Raw genomic sequence first — 19,072 nt, forward strand, 5'->3', positions numbered from 1 at the left:
TTTTCTTGGATTTTTGAAGGAAGTGTCTATTTATTGTACTGTAGAAACTTACAAACCCATAGGAAATTAGAAATGCATTCATCCTTTTTTTTTTCCTGACTCGTTTCGTAATTCAGAAGATTAAACACGTACTCTTAGCAGGGAGTCAAATATGATTTCAAGTAATTGATCATAATGTTTTAAGAATTTCTTGATAATTATTTTTTATACTTTTTGAATACCGTCATAAACACTGTAAATGAACTTACCTACAACAGACATTTCGGGAACACTCGCCGTATAAATTTCCTCTGGGAATGTGGGCTCATTGTCATTGATATCATGGATTTTGATCACAAACTCAGACTCCGGTTCTACTGGCCTCAAAGTTCTTCTGTTTATAGCTTGTGCACGTAGAGTATAAAAGGCCTTTTCTTCCCTATCAATTCTTCTTGTGGCATGAATGTCACCTGTTTTTTCATCAATAATGAAAAGAGTACCAGCTCCATCTCCAGACAAAATATATTTGAGGGATCCATCTCCTTTATCTTGGTCTGAATGAAGCTAGGGGGAATAAAAATGAGCATATCCATGATAATGTCTAAAGATACATAATGCAGAAAGAATTCAAAGAAGGTCTCTCAGGTCACATCTTTGAAAAATGGGGTCAGTTATCTTAGTTCTTGAAATGAGAGTTGAATAAGTATGATCACACTCATCTATATACTTTAAACAATAGGACTAGCCTTTTACATATCAGTGTGATTTTTATTCTAAATGGAAAAAAGTAATAAAAATAAACCAAACACAGCTCCTTTCTTTGCTTTGCTCGGTAAATAACCATTTCCGTAGGCAAATAACTCCTGACAAAGACATAAGTCATTAGTCTTGATATGCTGGTGTAAACATTGCTTCTCTCATCTCTTTCTTTGAGTGGAAAATACTTTTAATCTCATATTATGCAAGAAATTTATTTCCTGTAAACTTATTTTTAATTATTGTATTTCTGTTGGGGAATTAGCAATATTTTAAGAACTGTAAGACAGGCAAAGTTGCATGAGACATGGCTTCTATGTTAGAAGCCCTACCCATCATTCTCTGATTCACATGAATGACAACAACTGCCCCAGAAATATTTGTGGGGTTCAGAATAGATGTCTATATAACACCTGCCTATATATTTTAAGTTATAAATCAAATTAGTAAACTATAAAATAAAATATGCTCTATCTAGTCTCCTACCTTGTCAAATCTATCTTCTTAACAACTGCAAACAACAAGTTCTGTGTAGAAACAATGCAATGTAGGGCAAGCCTTTTTCTTGCCTCCTTGCTTATGCCCACAACACTAATCTTCCACAATCTAGTCATCATGTCAAAGAGCTTGGCATGCATTCATGTGGATATATCAGCCTAGCCCACATCCCATCCCAGTGCTAATGCTTGCCCAGGAGCCCATGTGTCATGGGCAAATTCCATCTACAATTGCCCTGTGGTATCTGTGGGGGATTGGTCCCAGGACCCCCGTGGATGCCAAAATCTGAGGATGCTTGAATCCCTTACATAAAATGGCATAGTGTAGTAAGCCCTCAGTATCCATGGGTTCAGCATCCATGGATTCAACCACCCATGGATTGTGCACTATGTTTACCACCTGTGGTTGGTTGAATCTACAGACACTGAGCCCACAGATGTGGAGGGGTGATTGTATATAGTTTTTTAACAGATGCACACTAGGCCAGCCCTCAGGATTAAGGGTACATATAACAATGGGTAAATCTGGCCGTTGGTAGACTGACTTGGAGAAGAGACTCTCCAGGTCCTAGAAGCAAGTTCAAGGATGTTTGGGCGGGAAATAATGGGTCCCAAGTACTTCAAGGATCGTCTGGAAATGGATGTGCAGGTTCCAGATGTGAATATCCCCCTGCCTGTCATGGAATTCATACCCTGAGGGAGAGACTTAGCCATAGGAGGAACAGAGCATGGCTTTGTAAAACACAAGGATTGTAAGTTTTTCTCTAATTGTACCACCACACCAATAATTTTTTTTTTTTAATGCTAAGATCATATTTCCTTATTTGCAGTAAGAGATTATGCTTTAAAATTTTTATTTTGCTTTTTATCTGATAAGAAATAGAAAAAGAATGTGTAGATTTTCCAAGTTTTGATAAAGCATATATTATAACTTAGATATCATCATGCACATGTTGTCTTTTTTAAATTTGAGGTATAGTTTTACAATATTGTGTTAGTTTCAGGTATACAGCAAAGTGATTTTGTTATATATTCTTTTTTAAAATTCTTTTCCATTATAGGTTATTACAAGATATTGAATATAGTTTCCTGTGCTATACAGTAAACTCTCATTGTTTATGTATTTTATATACAGTAATGTGTATCTGTTAACCCCATACTCCTAATTTATCCCTCTTCCTCCTTCCCCTTTGGTAATAAGTTTGTTTTTTATGTCTGTAAGTCTGTTTCTGTTTTGTAAATAAGTTCATTTGTAGCATGTCGTCTTTTTTAATATTCATACAAAATATAGTCATAAATTGGAATAGGCATACTGACCTGTAGCCTAGAAAAATAAAAACTGGAGACAATATCCTTCCAGTATGCAAAATGTTATAGAGTTAGATATTTATCTGAGTAGGTTTGACTTTTGCTCTTTAGATTATTTAAATCAACAAAAATTTTCATCTATTTACCTGTAGAAGTATTACCCTGATTATATTCTCTTTAAAGTAGAATTTTGTTTCTTTATTTGAAAGTTTCTTTTTTCTTTATAGGTGCTTATATCAATGAACTTGGCTGTGAGAACAGTTTTATGTGGATATCAAAAATGTTTAACTTAAATAAATATTTAACCCCTCCCCAATATATTTTATTACTGGGTAGGTAATACAATATATAGGTAATACAATATATTATATACAACTGCTGGGTTTACAAAAGCAGTCTATATTTTTGTTAATGGTTTGTAATAATCAGCATTTAGCCATTAAATTTGGATCAAACTCCATTTTTCTGATTTTTGGATAAATAACTCAGTATTACAGATATAATAGGAAAAAAAACCTCCAAATAGATATGTACTTTGGAGAAAAAGATATAGAAGTCAGGCAACAAATAATTTTTTACTGCATTTTTAGTTATTCATAAACAACAAAGTAAGGTTGAGAAACAAGAAATATCTGCTTTTAACTAAACAGCTCTCAGAAGTAACATATGACTGTGTTGTCCAGGGAACTACTCTCAAAAAGTCACAAGAGGGGCTTTCTTGGTGGCGCAGTGGTTGAGAGTCCGCCTGCCGATGCAGGGGACACGGGTTCGGCCCCGGTCTGGGAAGATCCCACATGCCGCGGAGCGGCTGGGCCTGTGAGCCATGGCCGCTGAGCCTGCGCGTTCGGAGCCTGCGCGTCCGGAGCCTGTGCTCCGCAACGGGAGAGGCCACAGCAGTGAGAGGCCTTCAGTCTTGTGACTTTTTTTTTTTTTTTTTGCGGTACGCGGGCCTCTCACCGTCGTGGCTTCTCCCGTTGCGGAGCACAGGCTCCGGATGCGCAGGCTCAGCGGCCATGGCTCACGGGCCCAGCCGCTCCGCGGCATGCGGGATCCTCTGGGACCGGGGCACGAACCCGTGTCCCCTGCCTTGGCAGGCGGACTCTCAACCACTGCGCCACCAGGGAAGCCCAAAATAGAAGCTTTTTAGTCACTGAAATGCACATAGTTGCTGGGAAATTTTCCAATTATATAAATGTACAATAATGTGGCAATTTTCCAAATGACAGATATAAGCATTGCATATTTCTTATTCTGTCCGGGAATCAAAATAGTTCAAGAAAAGATTATTGATATTATCAATCATCTGATCATATAACTTTGTGATTTGTACTGGACAGTTATGATGTTTATTGTCTATTCATTCAACAATTTTAATTGAGAAATATTTATTTACTCTCATAAGAATCAGGTAGTTCTAAAAGTAAATGAACAATTCCATCCTAGTGCTATGGAAGATTCAAACACAGTGTGTAATGGAATTTCACAGGATAGTCCCTAAACTAGCCTACAGGAATGAGTGAGGATTTCCTTAAGCATATATCACCTAAGTTACGTGATAAAGGATGAGTAGAGGTTAAAACCTGGGAATTTTTTTTTGCATTTTACAAATTTTACACCTCATAAAGGACACTGGATGAATATAGAAGGTAGATTCAGAGTGGAGAAGGAAATAAGACAAGATGGGAATCATTAAGACCAGTTCTCTTCTAGTCGGTTAGACATGCAAAAAAAAAAGTTGCTAGTATAGTGATATTTTAATTTTTATAAAGCTCTGTTTTGGAATATGAATCACAGCAGGATTTTTACCTTCACTTATACTACAGAGAGTGAAAATTAAATCTTGTAATTGGACCACATAGGGTGGCAGTTTCCGTTGGATTAGAAAATTGAACATGATAGTTGGGAATCAAAGTGATGAGGGTTGGAAACTGGACTGTTGGTTTCGTGAGTCGGAAATGAAAAGATTTCTACCTTATAATTAAGAGAAACAAATTAGATCTATGAATTTATGTGTTTCTTTTAAGAAATCAGACGTAATAATTTTTTCTTGAACTGTGTGAGAGCCTGCATAAAAGAAAAGAAAAAGCATTTTCTTTTCTTACAGAGGAAACAATGGAACACTAACACTAGAATAAAAGGACAAAAATGACCATATTTGGGGGCTTGACATTAGTCTATGTTTATTGAAATATTATTTAAATAAACATATTTGAGAATTGGACAAGGAAAGAGACTGCAATAGATATGTACTATGAGGCAGAGACATGCATTTATAGATGTCCTAAGACTTGGGAAGTTGCTTTCTGCCCTAGATGAACCTGATGGGAGACAGAGTTAACTACTAAGGGGTATGATGATGATGTTGATTTTCTAAAAGTTACAGAAAGAGAGCAATGGACAAAGTTCTTTAATTATAGTCCTCCACCTAAGCTCCCTCTCTCTTTTTCAAGTTTCTCTTTATTATTGTAATTATCTCTTCTTTTGCATACTCTTCCCTCCTTATTCTGTTATTGTCTCTCGCTGTCATTCCTTGTGTGTGTGATAAAATTTTATTTTACATTCCAACTCATTTACTAAGCAATGATCAGACAGGGGTTTGTCCTTATAACTGTAGCTTTCTCACTATTCTTCCTTTTTTCATTTGGATATTAGTTATCAATACTTGGATTTTTAAATATTTAATTAAACAAAATCAGCTGTTTGTGTTATTGAGAAGTGGGATTATGGATCAAGTGCTAAATAACTTAAAGCGTCTACTCTGAAATAAATTTTATATTGATTTGACCTTGTGCTATTTTATTATGTGAGATATTAAGGTTTCTTTAAACATAGAAAAAAATATCAGATTATTGTGGCTTTAGTTCCTCAGTAACCCCTGTTCTCCTGTGTGAAACATTTGGGCCACAAATCCTCAAGAAGAATTTTATGTTAATACTGACCTTTTCTTTCCTTCAAGAAAGCCTATTAAAAATTCACAACCTGCTGTGTTCCTTGTAAATCCACAAGCAGATAAAGGACATGGCAAGGTACATGACAATTAATGAAAACAGAACAACTGGTACTATGCTGAACATTTAAAAGTCATTTTCCTATTATTTAACTTTTTAAATTTGGATGTGGTTAGTTATAACTCATTTGCTTATATTGATTAGTTTAATAATTAAAACTAAACAATCCACTGAATTTAAATAAATATTTTAACAACAAATTATTTAATGAAAGCCTAGTAATTTTAAATCTGGCAGGTTTTTATAATATTTCATGTAAAGCATTCATTTAAATATATTTGTCTAAAACGAAGTTTGTAAGCTAAAAGGGGTCTTGTGGCTTATATAGTCTAAGGCCATCTTTACTTTTAAGAGGAAGAAACTGAGATTCAATCGATTTTTTATCACACAGGAGTTAAATTAAGATTACACTTGAGGATCAGTGCTTTGTTGGTGGAACTTTTACTTCTAAATATCAGTTCATTTTTATTTTTCAGTTTCTCACATTAAGTTTGGAAATACTATAAAAGCAATCAAAGTATTGATCTATCAAGTACAGGGAATTTAAGTAATTTGTTACCAAAAGGATAACTGATAAAAGATTTTATCTTATACTTTCCCCCTTGGCTGGAAGAAAAATGAACAAGTTTTAAAACATAAAAAAACGTATCAATACTTCCAGTAAAATCTGATTACTAGTTCAGAGGAATTTATGTTGCTGTGTGAGATTCTTTCTCATTCAGAATACTGATACACTTTTAGATATTGGTCATCGTTGGTATTTGGTTTGATCCCCAACACTGGGAAAAGACAGTAGAAAAATCAGAATTATATTTGTAGAATTATATTAGGATTGTATTTATAATGGTTAGACTAGTTCTTTGAAGGATACATTTTGATACAGGAATCCAAATAACTATAAGATACACAATCTGAGTTTAACAATATCTGGTTTGTGTGTGTTCATTAACTTCAGAATATCAGAAATTGTTGAATAGATTTTCTAATGTATAGTGATAATTTTATGCCTGCTGTTCTTTCAAACAGCCAATATAGTCTGTATTTGTTTTTTTTTAAAAATCCAGAAAATGGCTAATATGCTATGTTATTCTGATACCATCATCATTAGTATTTTGCTCTAATTGCTCTAGTGACTAACATAATATCAAATGGAAAATAAGACATTGAATCAAATAACTTTAAGTTTGCATCCAATAAAAAAATACCAGTGAAGACGGTCTAGCACCAGAAAACAGCTGAAAGCATGTAAAAGCAAATAAACACAATCTGGTCAGAAATAAATAAGCAGTTACTCATTTTGTTGAGACTAGGGGAAAAAAGGGAGGGGGGGCAAAACTTGAATTGGAGTGTGTGACATTTACACAGTAAGATGGAGCATTATTTTAATATTAATGATATAGAAAAATATACATCATTTTTTATGAATTGAAGAAAGTAGGCATGATGGAACTTTCCTCAACATAATAAAGGCCACATATGACAAACCCACAGTCAACATCATCCTCAGTGGTGAAAAACTGAAAGCATTTACACTAAGATCAGGAAAAAGACAAGGTTGCCCACTCTCACCACTCTTATTCAACATAGTTTTGGAAGTTTTAGCCACAGCAATCAGAGACGAAAAGGAAATAAAAGGAATCCAATCAGAAAAGAAGAAGTAAAGCTGTCACTGTTTGCAGATGACATGATACTATACATAGAGAATCCTAAAGATGCCACCAGAAAACTACTAGAACTAATCAATGAATTTGGTAAAGTAGCAGGATACAAAATTAATGAACAGAAATCTCTAGCATTCCTATACACTAATGACGAAAAATCCGAAAGTGAAATCAAGAAAACACTCCCATTTACCATTGCAACAAAAAGAATAAAATATCTAGGAATAAACCTACCTAAGGAGACAAAAGACCTGTATGCAGAAAATTATAAGACACTGATTAAGGAAATTAAAGATGATACAAATAGATGGAGAGATATACCATGTTCTTGCATTGGAAGAACCAACATTGTAAAAATGACTCTACTACCCAAAACAATCTACAGATTCAATGCAATCCCTATCAAACTACCACTGGCACTTTTCACAGAACTAGAACAAAAAATTTCACAATTTGTATGGAAACACAAAAGACCCCGAATAGCCAAAGCAATCTTGAGAACGAAAAACGGAGCTGGAGGAATCAGGCTCCCTGACTTTAGACTATACTACAAAGCTACAGTAATCAACACAGTATGGTACTGGCACAAAAACAGAAAGATAGATCAATGGAACAGGATAGAAAGCCCAGAGATAAACCTACACACATATGGTCACCTTATCTTTGATAAAGGAGGCAGGAATGTACAGTGGAGAAAGGACAGCCTCTTCAATAAGTGGTGCTGGGAAAACTGGACAGGTACATGTAAAAGTATGAGATTAGATCACTCCCTAACACCATACATAAAAATAAGCTCAAAATGGATTAAAGACCTAAATGTAAGGCCAGAAACTATCAAACTCTTAGAGGAAAACAGGCAGAACACTCTATGACATAAATCACAGCAAGATCCTTTTTGACCCACCTCCTAGAGAAATGGAAATAAAAACAAAAATAAACAAATGGGACCTAATGAAACTTCAAAGCTTTTGCACAGCAAAGGAAACCATAAACAAGACCAAAAGACAACCCTCAGAATGGGAGAAAGTGTTTGCAAATGAGGCAACTGACAAAGGATTAATCTCCAAAATTTATAAGCAGCACATGCAGCTCAATAATAAAAAAGCAAAAAATCCAATCCAAAAATGGGCAGAAGACCTAAATAGACATTTCTCCAAAGAAGATATACAGACTGCCAACAAACACATGAAAGAATGCTCAACATCATTAATCATTAGAGAAATGCAAATCAAAACTACAATGAGATATCATCTCACACCAGTCAGAATGGCCATCATCAAAAAATCTAGAAACAATAAATGCTGGAGAGGGTGTGGAGAAAAAGGAATTCTCTTGCACTGTTGGTGGGAATGTCAATTGATACAGCCACTGTGGAGAACAGTATGGAGGTTCCTTAGAAAACTACAAATAGAACTACCATATGACCCAGCAATCCCACTACAGGGCATATACCCTGAGAAAACCATAATTCAAAAATAGAATAGAACAAAAATGTTCATTGCAGCTCTATTTACAATAGCCCGGAGATGGAAACAACCTAAGTGTCCATCATCAGATGAATGGATAAAGAAGATGTTCCACATATATATACAATGGAATATTACTCAGCCATAAAAAGAAACGAAATTGAGCTATTTGTAATGAGGTGGATAGACCTAGAGTCTGTCATACAGAGTGAAGTAAGTCAGAAAGAGAAAGACAAATACTGTATGCTAACACATATATATGGAATTTAAGAAAAAAAATGTCATGAAGAACTTAGGGGTAAGACAGGAATAAAGACACAGACCTACTAGAGAATGGACTTGAGGATATGGGGAGGGGGAAGGGTAAGCTGTGACAAAGCGCGAGAGAGGAATGGACATATATACACTACCAAATGTAAGGTAGATAGCTAGTGGGAAGCAGCCGCATAGCACAGGGAGATCAGCTCTGTGCTTTGTGACCGACTGGAGGGGTGGGATAGGGAGGGTGGGAGGGATGCAGACGCAAGAGGGAAGAGATATGGGAACATATGTATATGTATAATTGATTCACTTTGTTATAAAACAGAAACTAACACACCATTGTAAAGCAATTATACTCCAATAAAGATGTAAAAATAAATAAATAAAGACATCTCCTGCTAGAACTGTTGCTAATTCACATCTTACAGTGTCTCAACTCATACATTTCTTTTCTGGTACTGTAAAGATACCAAGACTACATTGAAGGCATTTATTTAAGCTTTCCATAAACACAGTTTTATAGGGCATTATCTGCTTCTCGACCATAAATGGTATGCATAATACACAGTAGACACATTCTTTCTAATTATTGTATTAGTTTTCCTTTCCAAAGAGAGTTATTGGGGAAATATTTTAGAGAAGGTTCATATTCTTTTAGAAGCCTGGCATCTTCCTTCTATAGTTTTGAAGATCACTAAATTATGCAGAGTATTCCCTTGCAGTGTGAAAATGACATTGAACATTTCACACCTTATTTGTCCCACAACTTGAAGTCTTCTTAAGCATCTTAGATTTATAATATGGGAGTATGCGTAAATACATGTCTAAAAATTGTTAAGTAAATGCAAAATATTTAAAATCAAGAGATTCATTTTTGATTAATAAGGTCTACAGAAATCAGAGAAGAAAAAATAAAGGGTGATCATCTCTTTTTATGGGCTTCACAGGCAGCTGAGAATCTTTCCTTCCTTCTTTTAATCAAGAAAGGTATAATGATAGGAGGTATGAAAGGAAGGAGAGGGCTAGGGATATGTATTCACTGAAGGAGTTTATTTAAATAAGCATTTTTTGAATCAGATTGAACTAAACTAAATTGAGGAGGGTAATGAGAATTCTGTGTGCCATTTTAGGACTTAGAAGTTTCGGAGATTTTGCTACAGAGGAAGTATTTGAAGCTGTTGGGTTTCTAAGTCTTATTCATAAAGATGCTTCTATCTTGAAAACTATAGACTGACAAGTACATAATTGGATGCCCAAAGGAGAAGGACTAAGCAGCTGCCTGCTGTCGCTAGGGGTTATGGTCAAGACGGGGAAAATGAAAAGAGGTTTGGATCTTTACATTTGTTGGATTTTTTTAAGACACTGGCTGAAGTGGGAATCTGAAAAAGGGCTATGAACGCTACCCACCCCACCCCGCTCCAAATCGTGCGTGTGTGTAAAATACAAAAAGAATGTTAATATGCGGTATGAGGGAGTACAAATATAGCCCTAGACCACTAAATTAAAAACTTCTATTCTAGGTAGATTTTATATGTTTTTCCATATACTCACACACACACATACAAAAGGAATTGAGAAATCAAGGTAGATGTTCTCCTTACGAAAGGGGATTGCTCATTTGGCGGAGAAACGTTCATATCTTCATCAAATGAGGAAACATAGCCCCCAAACTTATCTGACAATATCATGCCCCTACAACTTGTGTCCTTCCCCACTACCTTGATTTATCCACCCTGAAAATTCTTACTCATCGATAAAGATCCTATTTATATCTTATCTCCTATATGAGGCATTTTTTCAAACTTCTTTGTAAGGCTGAATTGACCTCTCTTTCCTTAGTGCCCCAATTATCATGTGTGTCTGTTTGTATGAATGTGTATATAGGTATTATATATATGTATATACATATAAAATTTTATAACCACTTCAAATTTTGAACTATTATTTTCATAAGTCTTTATGGAACTACAAATATATTTTGAGGATAAGAACTGAGTTTTCTATTCTTATGGACTCCTAACATTTCACAGTACATAATAAGGAATTATTTACTTGTAAAAGGAAATGGACATCAGAGTCAAATACCACAGACATGAGGAATAAAGAGTTCATTTTGTGCTACTTCTTTGGAAAGAAGTGAAATTCTTCTGAATGGAGTGAAATGGAATTAGAAGTCCATAATGAAAAGTGGGGATCAGCGTTACTCTACAGTGAAAGTATAAATGTACATAAATAAAATCTTATTCTTCATACTGAAAAAGATTGGGGCTATAAATTAGCTATAAATTCCACTTAACTATGAGATGGTATCAGTGGGATATGATATATACATGGATTACCAGGAGACATATTTACATTTTTCAGTGAAGAGCCAGGGATAGAAATGCAAATCCAAATTTATCTCTAAAACCATATGGTAAGTCATTGTAGACGTCTGTAATTTAATTAAGAGTAGGATAAGGTAGTTAGGTAATAATAGCAGGATGACATTCCCACTGACAACATATAGAACATCCAGCTGGACTACAAAAAAAGAAAAAAATCACATTGCTAATGCCAAATTGCTGTGTAAACAATAGGAACTGAATGGATTAAAACCTGGGAGGAGAGGATTGTTCAGAGGTGAAGAGAAGACTTGCAGCTGCATTTTCCCCAGGGGAATATGCCAGTTCCAAGGCTGGGTTTGGAGGTAAGAATCTGTGATTGTCCCAAGAGGAAGGTAGTTCTGGAACACGAGAAGTCAGAAAAGAGTTTAGAGTTCACATGGTAGTGGAGTGAAAATACTGGGGAAGTGAAGGTCCCCAAATGCATTGCCAGTCTTTCCATAAAACATTTGTTGAATTATGAGTCTGTAGATGGCTAAGGGCCAGGCTGAAAGCTTCTGAAAGCTAGAATGTAATTGTCACATTCCCAGAGACTGGTGGTTCTTAGGTTCAAAAAAAAAAAAGACTCATGAGGAGGTGAAATTTGAAAGCCCCCCAGGGAATGTCAGACTGAACCTGAGGATCTACAGGGACTTTGCACCTAGGAGTGTTCAACAATTCTTAGTGCCTCTATAGGCTAAAAATACAGACTCACAGACTTGGTCCCTTGAAAAATGGTCACTGCCAGAGAAAAAAGAAAGCAAGAAATGTGTTGTTCTTCATGCAAAGTAGCAAAACATACAGATTATTCCCTGCTGGAGAATTCTGTCAATTGTTGAAGGAGCATCAAGCAAACGATTAAAGATCTAAACTGAGAATTTCTGAAGGGCAAAACTAAATATCCTGAGGAATTGGGGGGCAAAAGAGACAGGACCCATTCTCACTGGGAGGATTCACCTTCTTGGTAAAGGGGTAAACAGTGGTAGACGTAGGCTTACCAAATGGCAATTCAATCTGATCTTCCTCAATCCTTGATTGAACTGTAGTGATATATCATTTGTCTTCTAACCAAAGAAACAGAACCAATAGGAAATCTATATTTTTATATATATTATATATATATATATATCCATCTATTTTTCTACATATCTATGTATTGTTTGGAGAATTTTAAGGAATTGGCTCATGGGATTGTGGAAGATGCAAAGTCTGAAATCCATCGGGAAGGACAGCAATCTCAAAATTTGTAAGAGTATATGTTGCAATTTTGAGTCATAAATCCACAGGGCAGGCCAGTAAGCTAGAAACTCAGGCTGGGTTTCTTTGTTACAGTTCTGAGGCAGAAGTCATTTTTCTTTGGGAAACTTCATGTTTTGCTCTTAAGGTCTTCAGTTGATTGGATGAGGCCCACCCACATTATGGAGAGCAATCTGCTTTAATTATAGTTTACTGATTATAAAGGTTAATCACATCTAAAAAAAAAAAAGCCTCCATAGCAACATCTAGATTACTGTTTGACCAAACAACTGGTCATCATGTCCTACTTAAGTTGACACATAAAATTAATGATCACAGATGATAAGCAAATAATCCAAAAAACAATGAAAAAATTCTTTCCAGGGCTTCCCTGGTGGCACAGTGGTTGAGAATCTGCCTGCCAATGCAGGGGACATGGGTTTGAGCCCTGGTCTGGGAAGATCCCACATGCCGCGGAGCAACTAGACCCGTGAGCCACAACTACTGAGCCTGCACATCTGGAGCCTGTGCTCTGCAACAAGAGAGGCCCCAATAGTGAGAGGCCCGTGCACCGCGATGAAGAGTGACCCCTGCTCGCCACAACTAGAGAAAGCCCTTGCACAGAAACGAAGACCCAACACAGCCAAAAATAAATAAATAAATTTATTAAAAAAAATTTCTTTCCAGTGAAAAATAACCCATTATACATAATGTATGGTAGGAAAGGTTACTATTCATGCAAAAAGGCAAGATCATATAACCAATATGAGAGTAAAAACAGAATAGAAACAGACTGTATATGATTAATATATTGTATTTAGCAGACAAAATTGAAAGATAACTATGCATAATATATTTGAAAATGTAAGGAAATAGTGGAAAGAGCAGATGAAAAATGAAGATTGAGAAAAAAATCAAAAGAACATTCTAAACCAAAAATACAATGCCTGGGGCTTCCCTGGTGGCGCAGTGGTTGAGAATCTGCCTGTCAATGCAGGGGACACGGGTTCGAGCCCTGGTCTGGGAAGATCCCACATGCCGCGGAGCAACTAAGCCCGTGTGCCACAGCTACTGAGCCTGCACGTCTGGAGCCTGTGCTCCGCAACAAGAGAGGCCGCGACAGTGAGAGGCCTGCACACCGCGATGAAGAGTGGCCCCCGCTTGCCATAACTAGAGAAAGCCCACGCACAGAAACGAAGACCCAACACAGCCAAAAATAAATAAATTAATTAATTAAGTAAAAAAAAGACAATGCCTGACATTCATAAATCTATAGATAGTTTTTACAGCAGATTGGATATATAGTAAAACACAAGGTTAGTCTGTTGAAAAGTAAGCAGAGATTGCCATCAAGGAGTTAGGTATATAGAAAATACAAATCTGAAATGCAGAGAGAAAAAATTATGAGAAAAAATAAATAAGATCACTGGATACCTGTGAAACAGAATCAAAAGTTGCAACACACATGAAATTGGATTCCCAGAAAGAAAGGAGAATGGAATGCAAATTATATTTGAAGGAAAAAATGGGTAAGAATTTTTAAAAACTGATGAAAGATACCAAGAAACAGATTCAGTAAAATCTGAGAAACTCCAAAAGCATAAATAAAAGTAAAACAACAAATAATCCCATTATAGTCATATTTTTGAAATTTGAAAACATAGAGAAAACTGTAAAAGTATTTGGGAACAAAAAAGATACATTAACTTCAAAACAGCAAGTCTGCCTGTTTCTGAAAAGATATGATGGAAGCCAAAACATGATGGAAAGACATCTTAAAGCAGTGATGGAAAATAATGAGCTACCTGAAATTCTACACTGTGCAAAAATAGGCTTCTCAAAGGAAGTTGAAATAAGTATGTTTCTGGACAAAAACTAAGGGTATTTACCCCAACAGGTATTCAGTAAAAGGAATATTAAATTGGAGTTTTCACAGAAGAAAATGATCCCAAATAAAATTTGTGGAGGGAATGAAAACACCAGAACTATAATTGTGTGGTAAATATAAATAATTACTGAATATACAAAACAATAATAGTAATACCTTTGGATGCTAGAATAAAGTACATGACAATAACATAATAGAAATAAAGAAGAGGGAATAAAATTTTAAAGGATTCTAAATTTAAACTGGTTTGTGAAAATACATTGAAATGTGCGGTTCTGATAGGCACACTTTTCTGTATGATTATTATTCCTCAATACAAAGTTAGCATAATTTATCTTGATGTCTTCCCACCTTCCATCGGACCCCACCACCTTCACCCACTACAACGTTAGGTTTGTAAATCTGGCTATAATTCCCAAAGGAAATGGATGCCAATATAATGGAATATAAAGAAAAACAGAGAATAATAAAACAAACAAGTGAGTGCCAGAGTTCCATAAATGTCAATATTTTGTAAATTTATGTTGGATCTTTTTGCTTTAAGAAAGAAAATAAAATTAAAATAAACTGTGATTCATTAGTTGAAGTCTTCTTTGCCCTTTCATTCCTTTCCTTACATCTTTATACACATCATCATCTTGAAGACTGTGTGCCTCTTTTCCTTCCGTATTTTATGTTTTTGCAATGTGAGTAATAGCACTTATCCTAAACAGAATGCTTCATCTCCACCTTTCCCACACATCAACTCTTATTTTAGTAAACTGCATGATTATCAAGCCAGTTTTTCAAGCTAAAATCCTAGGGGCCATTGATCCCCCCCACCCCAACTCTACCTATTTATTCCATAAGCAAATCTTTTGGACTTCAAATGTTTTTCCAACTACTTCTCACAGCCTCCACTGCTGTCATTCCAATACAAGTCACTGTAATCTGTCACTCAAGTTTCCACCTAGTCTCCCCATCTCTATTTCCATCCTTAAGTTTCCACCTAGGCTCCCCACCTCTATTTCCATCCTTCCATGGTTACTCTCCACCCACTAGTCAGAGTGATCATTTAAAAATGCAGATCGGTACAGCCACTACTCTGCTCAAAATCCGCCTGTGGCTTCCCATTACATTTAGAACACAGTCTGAACAACGCCTTACCCTCATTTACAACATTCATTGTGAAGTAGTCCTGGCCTGTCATGCTGGCCTCAGCTCTTGCCATTCTCCCTTTAACCACTTGAACTCACACTGACCTTCCTATTTCTTGAACACGCTAAGTTTATTTCTACCTCTCTCTGTAGCACTTGCTATTTCTTTGAATGATACACACTTCCTCACTTAATATTTATAGGTGATTTTGTGTATTGCTTTTGTGCTTTCATATCTTTTTTCCCTTTGTTTCTCTCGCTCTGTCATTTTCGTCTCAATTTGTTAGAAATTCTTTATATATCTGAATATTAATAATCTGTTGTTATATCATTGCATGTTTCTTCTTTTAGTCTGGGATGTTTCTTTTAACATAGGTAATAGTTTCTTTTGCCCTAGAGAATGTTTAATTTCAATGTAGTTAAATTTATCAATAATTTTATGCTTATTCCTTTTTGTACCTTATTCAAGAATTATTACCTAACCCAAAGTCATACTTATGTTTTCATATAATCTGTTCACTTTTAATATTTTTAAAGCTTTTCTTTGACATGTAGCTCACTTTTACCATATACACACATTGTTGTGTGTACGTATGTTTGTGTGTGTGTGTGTGTGTGTGTGTGTGTGTGGTGTTAGGAACAGATCAACTTTTTCTAGTAAGGATTTACAACAGATATTTATTAAACCATTGATCTTAATTCCAACTCATCTAAAATTTTTCTATATAAGCACAGGTGTGTTTTGTTATTTATTTATTTTGACCATTATGTTGAGAAGAAGAGCATGGCCAAGGCCTAGCTCATGCTGCATCACGAGGCTAATGGTGACTGCCTCCCAGCTGAAGACCATCATGGAGCAGGGCCTCAGTTCACTTTCTCCAACTGCCTAGTGCTGCAGACCTGCGTGGGCACGGTATTCATCTTCCTCGTCAAGTACAACCTCAACAACCTGGCCACTGGAGTCGTGGTCAACTCTCCCTCATGGCCTTTGGCGTCTAGAAGCCCATGATGGATGTGGTACCCCTGGATCATGCTGGGCCATAGACATCCAGTCCCCAGAAGCTGCCTTGTCCTTGGGGCCAACCTCTCTGCCCGACAGTCTCCAAACCCCCAGAGCCAGGCAGGCTCCCACTGGACTGCACCCCAGGATGAGCCACATGTGGCCGGCCACCCCAGGCAGCACAGGTCTGATCCGGACCTTGGTTGTTCCTCCTGGATCATGGTGAAGTGAGGCCCAGAGGTGGGACTGGAGAGCCCCTGAGAAAGGTTTTGGCCGCTCACAGATATGTTGCAGGTTCCAAGATGGGCCGCCAGGGATCCATGGCTGGCCTGGGTCTCAGGACATTTCCAGAGGGACGAGAGACAAACAAAAATTTCTATATAACCACGGGTATACTTTAGAGCCTTCTATTTTGTTCCATCTGTCTAATGTCACAAATATAGCATTATTACTAATAACACATTCAATTTCTGAAGCTCTGCAATGATTGTTAATACCCATTCAAATAAGTACCCTTCCTTATCTGTCCTTTAAAAAATTGTCTTGAGGGTTCTTGGTCCTTACCACATGTAGTTTTATATCAGCATGTTACTTTCTACTAAAAAAATAAAGAACAAAAGTCTTGCTAAAAATCTGATTGGAATTGCAATGAATTTACAGATTAAATTGGAGAGAGTATCATCTTAAACATGAACACCTCCTATTCTCAAAAATTGTGTATATCTCCAGAGCCTTAGCTGCACAGTAGAAATACCTGATGGAGTTTTTAAAAACCCTGATGCCTGTACCACACCCTAAGTCAATTAAATAAAAATTTCTGGGACCTTTCCACGGGTCCTGAAGTTAACGTGGCAAGCTTCAGCTTCTTCGGATACCTGGGCTGGGGGGCTATAATAATTACCATACTAATCTCTGATTGCTGACCTCTTAGGTGCTTTAATACCTCACTGAAACTACAAGCTCATATCCACAGTGGTTTCATGTTGACAGACTGTATATTTCTGAAAGCTTAAGGTATTTTATAAAGAAAAATGCCATGTGGAAACTTTGAAGCATAAATCTGCCAAACATCTGAATAAAGAATTCCTCACCTGGTATGTAAGGGAACTCCTCACCACCACTATGACAAACCAGGAAAAATGGGTCCGCCTCAGCCCCTCAGAATTTTCCCAGCTTCAGAAATATGCTGACTGGGGGTGACTTGTACTCGGTTTTCAACGCTTCACTTGTGTCTGCTGTTTCTTAAAAACAAACAGCTTAAAATAATCAACAAGCCAATGAGGTATATTTTGGGGTTGTACATTTTGTTCCTATTCAGCTCCCTTCTAAAACTCAACTTTCATTTCCTTTAAATGAAATGTATGTGACAATGACCTCCAAATGTATATATGTAACCCAATCCTCTCCCCTCAACTTCAGCTCTAAATATGCAGCTGTCTAGTTGACATCTTCAGTGGGATGGCTTGTTGATATTTCACATTTAACAGATCCAAAACAGAATTCTTGTTTCCCTTCTGTTCCATCAAAATAAAACAAGAATTAAAGCACATTTATGTTACTCCCTTAAAGAAAAAAATTTTATATATCTCCATTTATTAAGGACATATAGCTGCCCTTCAGTATAATTTTATATTTGTTTTGATATCTAGCTCAGTTTTTCCATCTGAATTTGTGGGACTCGTTGTTTGGTCTCTAGAGACCTAAGGGCACTAGTTGGACAAGTCTGTAAAGCCTCTGGAACTAAACTTCGATGGGTACAAACAAGTGTTATCCACTAAGGACATGAGATTGAGATATGGGGCATTCAAATGCTCACCCCAAAGCTCCTTGAGTCCATTTTGTCCATCCCTCTCCCCCAAACGAAAAGAGTTACATAAATTTCTAGGAGCAACTGGTTACTACAGCCAATGGATTCTTGATTTTGCTGCCCTTGCCAAACGTCTGATGCCCTCCTTCCAGACACCACCCAGAGCCAATTTCCTGAGTTTCAGAGGCACTAACCTCCTTTGAAGCCTTAAAATTAACATTATCCACACCCCTAGCTCTCAGCTTACCTAATTTTGACAAACCTTTTCATCTTTACTGCCATGAAACTAATGGGATTTTAAGACAATCTTTTGCCTCTCAGATACATCCTATATTTCTCATGCCAGTTAGACCCTGTGGCATCAGGTGTCCAAACGTGATTCCAAAGGGGGTTAATCCATGTCACCTATTTGGAGTATTTTGGAATTTTATAAGGGCCAGGAGTAATGCTTCTGGCTATTTAAGTCCAGTTTCATGACAGATCTTTTCTAAAGTCCTTTATATGTCTAAATTTTTATGCTTACTGGCATCACTAAACCTTCTATTCCTGGGTTAAGTGAATATTGTGGGAATTTACATGAATGATCTGATGCTGTGACCAGCTAATAGAAGAACTAACTAGTATCTTGGAGCATACGGCTAACAGGTGAAAGGGGCATGATCTCCACCGACTGACAAACCTTCCATCCCTCTCAACCAGGAGACCA

The 19,072-nt window shown here is 36.5% G+C and overlaps 1 protein-coding gene across 2 annotated transcripts in view; it reads right to left on the reverse strand.

Annotated features, from left to right (window-relative positions):
- LOC113630176 (cadherin-10) overlaps nucleotides 1-19,072 on the reverse strand; it is a 119,623-nt gene that overhangs the window by 56,589 nt on the left and 43,962 nt on the right. For both annotated transcript variants that reach the window (XM_027125367.1, XM_027125366.1), the window contains exon 2: nucleotides 249-543. In XM_027125367.1, coding sequence (XP_026981168.1) covers nucleotides 249-543 — 295 coding nt within the window. The remainder of the gene's footprint in view (nucleotides 1-248; nucleotides 544-19,072) is intronic.

This window comes from Aethalodelphis obliquidens, unplaced genomic scaffold, assembly GCF_003676395.1.
Source record: "Aethalodelphis obliquidens isolate GAN/ISIS:26980383/991018 unplaced genomic scaffold, ASM367639v1 scaffold29, whole genome shotgun sequence".
NCBI classification, from domain to species: Eukaryota; Metazoa; Chordata; class Mammalia; order Artiodactyla; family Delphinidae; genus Aethalodelphis; species Aethalodelphis obliquidens.